This window comes from Antrostomus carolinensis, unplaced genomic scaffold (assembly GCF_000700745.2).
Source record: "Antrostomus carolinensis isolate BGI_N321 unplaced genomic scaffold, ASM70074v2 scaffold27507, whole genome shotgun sequence".
NCBI classification, from domain to species: Eukaryota; Metazoa; Chordata; class Aves; order Caprimulgiformes; family Caprimulgidae; genus Antrostomus; species Antrostomus carolinensis.
Window position 1 is genome coordinate 4,478 of NW_010327042.1, and position 5,201 is coordinate 9,678.

General features: G+C 53.4%; 1 protein-coding gene across 1 annotated transcript in view; it reads right to left on the reverse strand.

Annotated features, from left to right (window-relative positions):
• The window catches only part of RAD51D (RAD51 paralog D), a 6,422-nt gene extending 1,485 nt beyond the window's left edge, over positions 1 to 4,937 (reverse strand). Inside the window, exons 1-8 of the mRNA XM_010171791.2 lie at positions 4,850 to 4,937; positions 3,575 to 3,636; positions 3,301 to 3,419; positions 2,459 to 2,540; positions 2,210 to 2,344; positions 1,693 to 1,788; positions 1,416 to 1,506; positions 493 to 563 (exon numbers count right to left, since the gene is read on the reverse strand). Coding sequence (XP_010170093.1) covers positions 493 to 563; positions 1,416 to 1,506; positions 1,693 to 1,788; positions 2,210 to 2,344; positions 2,459 to 2,540; positions 3,301 to 3,419; positions 3,575 to 3,636; positions 4,850 to 4,931 — 738 coding nt within the window. The 5' untranslated portion in view covers positions 4,932 to 4,937. The remainder of the gene's footprint in view (positions 1 to 492; positions 564 to 1,415; positions 1,507 to 1,692; positions 1,789 to 2,209; positions 2,345 to 2,458; positions 2,541 to 3,300; positions 3,420 to 3,574; positions 3,637 to 4,849) is intronic.
• Between the last annotated feature and the right edge of the window lie 264 nt (positions 4,938 to 5,201).

Sequence of the window (5,201 nt, forward strand, 5' to 3'; positions counted from 1 at the left end):
CCACCATTTTCTGTTGTGGCCTTCCCAATACAGACACATTAACTATGGTCCCAGGAACCTGTCTGGGTACACTGAAGCAAATGCAATTGCTTGGCCAAGAGCTGAGGAACAACAGAGCAGAAACCCTTCCAGTCTCCAGCTCCTTCTGGGTGATGCAATGGCCTGCAGTTCCTCCAAGGTAACTAACAGGTTACTTAACAAGCTGGCCAGCCCCTTAATGAATGGTGTTGTATCAAAAATAAATACAAACAACCTTTCAAACTGCCTGTACTTAACTGCCTTGCTCAATCAAGTGACTGCCTTGTTGGCTGAGGACAGCGATAAAAGCAGGGAGCAGATCAGCCCTGTTCTTGCTACACACTTGCTGGTACAGCCTCTTGCTCCTGCCTAGCTGAGAGTGGGGTTCCCCCTCCCAGGGGCTCCAAAGCCTCTCCAGGGCTCCTCAGCATGGCACACACCAGCACAAAAAGGACAAGGCACAGCAACACTCACCACAACAGCGAGGCTGAACTCCTTGGCCAGTGTCTTCAGCTCCCTGGCTAGCTGCATCATGATGGCCAAGCCTGGAGGAGGACAAAACATTTGAGTGTTTGGGGATCAACCAAAACAGATGAAACAGACCCCAAAGTGCATCCTGGAGGCAGGTGACATTTGCATGATCACTAGATTCAGTGCCAGTGCTGGTGTTCATGGGCACCTCAACCATTTTCCATCACCAGCGCCCCAGTGTACCCACTGCACTCACACACTCCAGGGCACCTTGGCTGAACAGAGGTGGCAGGGACAGACCAATCCCTGAATTGTCCCACCCTCTCCTTTCTCATTTTAGAAGCCCTGAGGCCAAAAAGCCCTACAAAAGCACCAGGAGATGCAAAGCTGGCCAGGTTGATTTAGTAGGTACGGTAGGTACCCTCTCTCCTGCTCACAGTGGCTCTGAGGGGACCTCCTGGGATAGCACTGGCTGCCACCCAGGTGTGCAAGACCCTCTGGAAGGTGTTTGAGGGGCCTCCTTGGCATCTCAGCCAGCAGAAAACCCCTTACTCCTGATTTATGGTCCTTTCTGGCAGAAAGAGCTTCAGGGGAGCTTTGCAAACTGTGCCAGCAACCACAATGCATCTGTGACACTGTAAGCAGGGGTTTTAATCTGTGGGCAAACAGTTCAGTGCCTCCTCTGTCCCCTGGCCAGGTTTCAGACCACCGGCATGAGCTTGCACAGCCACAGCCAGCTTGAATGCCCATCAACAACACTGCAAACAGACTCCTCTTTTATCCAGTCGTAAAGGAAAAGCTGGGAGCAGTGGCACCACATCCATCCTGCCCCAGCTCTGGGCACAAGGACACATGGGAGGAAGATGCTCTTCAGGAGGAGCAGAGAGGTCTGCAACCTCATTGCACATCCTAACAAAGCAGCTCACCCTCTGACTGCTTGCCACCCAGCAGCGGGTAAATCACAGCCGAGACCGAGTCGATCACCACGATCTTGAGAGGTCCCACAGAGCTCACGACCTGAAAGAAGAAGGCACCATGTGCCATGTGGAGTAACAAACCCAGCAGTTTTGGAGGTCATGAGCTGCACAGAGGCTCAAATGTCCCCAGGATGGGGTGAGCTGGTGTCACTCATCAGGTACACAAGCCCTGCTGCCCTCCTTGCAGCTCTGGGGAAGGGAGAAGAGCCCAGACCCTCAGTCCTACCTGCTGGGAAAGGCGATCCCGCAGCTCCTGCAAGGCACTCAGCATTTCATAGATGTCAAACACACGGATCACCTGGATCCGCTGCAGAGCCTCCAGCTGCAGCACAAAGTGGCATCAACAACAGCTACACCCCTTCCAGGACCCACTATATTCCTCCTGCCCCAGCTGCTACCAGCTCTTTGCATTTATATCACAGCAGGAGCCAGGGACCCTTCTTTCTGCCATATTTGCCTCCACCCATTGCACTGACAGAAGAGGCAAAATGGATTGACCTCAGGGATCAAAAACATGAGCAACTACCATGAACCCTGCCCTTCTCCCAAAGACAAAACTAAAGTGCAGTGTCTGTCCCTGAGCTCAGCACCCACTCAGCCACAGGAGGAAGAGCCTGGACCCAAAAAGGCCCCTGGGGACAAAGGCAGAACTGGAGAGACAAATGGTCTCTAGGGGTTGTCTGCAGGCAAAGAGCCAAGGCAGTTTTAGTGCGAGTGGAGGGACCAGCTCCAGGGGAACTTGCCTGCTCTTCCTCATCCTCTGCCCGGGCTTGAAGCATCTGGTAGAGACGGGACGCGGTGAACCCCGCCGTGGAGTCAAGAAACAGGACATGCTGCTTGAGGCTGAGAGACACACTGGCTGCAATGCCCAGGCACACCTGGAGAGGCAGGGACCAGGAGTCAGCCAGCCCTCACAGATCCCTCTACTTCACATACCTGAAGGCATCATCTTCACCCTACCTGTCCTCTCCCCTCTCCTCCATCCCACTCACCTGCGTCTTCCCACTGCCCGGCGCTCCCATGAGCTCTGTCACTTCCCCCGTGTACAGCCCAGAGTCCAGCAGCTGGTCCAGGCTACAGGATGAACACAAGGTGGGATTATCAGCACCCCTTCAGCCAGAATGGCAGGGGCATCAGGAAGCAGCAGTCGCTCCTTGAGTCCCCTCCCAAATGCAGACAAGTGCCTCAGATTCTTCTCCTTCCCTCCCATCTTCCCTCTCCACATTGTGGGCAACAGCAGATCTGCAATGTGAGGGCTACAAGAGGACAGTCCTGAGCTGGAGAAGAGCTGTGGTCCTGGGAGCAAGGTTGGAATACTCAGGGTTTCTCTGCCTCGTCACTGTTAACAACCCAGCAAAGAGACAGGGGAAATGAAGAAACAAGGACATGTAATAGAGTAACTCATGTCCAGGCCTGATCTAGACAGTTTGGACCATCATCACTCAACAGTCCTCCCCTAACCCTCCTCTCTAGAACCCTCAAGGGAAAGGCTGAAGGCAGCATGTTGTCTAGTCTAGAAATGAGTCACACAACCACTTCTCAAAAGGTGTGCAGGCTCTTGCAAGGACAATGACGATATCATGCCCTCAAGGGACACAAACCAGCTGGCTTTGCAGCCACAGGACATGAAGAATAATCATCTCTTGCTCACAAAAGGCAGAGCCAGGCCGTGGCTGGAAGTTTTTAAAACAGCTGCTGGGGATGGTTTGGACACCACTGAGCCTGCTCAGGGCATCACCACATTGAAATTCAAAGCCTGCGCTGGGCAACCACAGCCTTTTGCAGCAAGCACAGCCCTGGGCAGACCTGCTGGCTTGCTGGGTGATGTACCCACCTTGGATTCCCAGTGGGGAGGATGGCTGTGGAGCTCTTGAGCTCCTCATAGAGGTCTGCTCCGTTGGCAGGGAAGGCAGAGAACTGGGCCAGGAGCACACGTCTCACTGCAACCAGCGCCTGGTGTGAAGATACACGTGTGGAAATGGGACTAAGCAAGTCCATGGCCAACATCTGCTGCAGAAAGTCCACCCAGACAAGCCCATCCGAGCTGTGAGCTGAACAGCTTCTAAGCTCCCTGATTAATGTACCAGGACTTAGGAGTAATCCTTTACCTTGTAAGACAGGGAACACTTCTGGGCAACATCCTCCAAGTCTGATGACACAAAGTCCACCACTGCAAACAACATGAGGGACAAGAATTCAGAAGCCAAACCCAGACAGACCACGAACATCAAAGAGGCAACCAGCTTAGACAAAAGCTGCCTGCACCAACAGGCAAAACACCTGCACACTCTGCCAACACTTCCAGTGGGCGAGCAGGATGCTCCACAAAATGGAGTTTTTCCTCTGAGATGGTCCTGCTGTCCACTGCAAAACAGATCAGGGAGAGAGAGAGGCTGTAAAAATGCTCCCTGTTTTGCTCCAGAGCTGCTCAGGGCCACTGGATAGCTGGGGCCAGCCAAGAGAGTCCCCTTCTGCCAGCGTACCACAGTCTCAAGGGGCTAGTGGCTGATCCAAAGCACCAGCCCTGGGTATGCCAGGAAGGGCTAAAGCCACAGAAATTAGAAGAAATAGTGGCCTCATCTCTGCTCCCAGGAACCACTCAAAGATTTATTTTTTTCAGAGGGATGTAAATATTATTGGTTAAAAAAAAAAAAAAGGCAAGAAGCAGTGCTTAAGAGGGAAAAGAAGGATTACAACATCCATGGCTCCAGCACACACAGGCTCTCCAGATCCCATTTAACAAGAATAAAATGGTGTTTTCCTCAGCTCTAATCCAGTTTCTCAGGGCAAGTAAAGAATCCACCTGAAGTCTTTTCCTTCCCCTTAGGAGCAGGCCTTGCCCAGGGTGCAGTGTTCCAGGAGCTTGGGCATTTTCAGATGGAAAAATGCACAAACCCTCCCAAAATAACTTCCAAAAGCCATAACTGATGGTGCCTGAAAAAGCCTCTGTAGAGACCCCTACCACATCCTAACACTATCCTGCTCCTATGGAGAAGTCCTGACTCATCATATCCACCCAGGGACACATCCAGCAAGGAGGACACAGGAGGGATGTTGTACCAGCATCACCCTTCCAGGGTATGGGATGATGTGGGCACAGGGACTGGAGCTGCAGCCCCCCAGGCTCCTGCAGTCAATGCCCAGCGTGCTCACAGCAGACAACCTGCACCCACTCTCCTTTTCTCCATGGGGCTCTAAGAAAACTCCCCACTGCAATTTCTGGGCTGCAAGCCAAAGCCACAGAGATGTTTTCCAGGGGCTGACCCACAGCCCAGACCACCCAGCCTGGGAGACAGGTCCTGCATGGGAGGAGAGCGCGATGTCACCCCAAATGTGCAGGGAGTGACATTCCCCAACCCAAGACCCTGTCACCGCCGCATTACCTGTCCTGATGCTGTTTGCCCTGAGGAGCTGGATCATCTCTTCGGTGAGACCAGGGCAGAGCCCAGCCTGCAGGACCACCATGTCCCTGGCCACCCCCAGGACAAAGCACCATAGGGATAGAAGAGAGGAGACCTGTGGAGGAGATGGGAGACGGGATGTGGCACTGTCCTGACGTGGATTGTATCCACAGACACTGGAGAGATGCTGCCCAAGCTGTGTCTGGGATGGGTGGTCACAGCAAGTGTTTAGTGTCTCTTTAGGGCCAAACAGCCCCAAATTCTGCAGCCAGTGGGCGAGTGCATCAGAGCCCTCTGGGACAGATGTGCCCATGTGAACGTGGGAACCCTCACC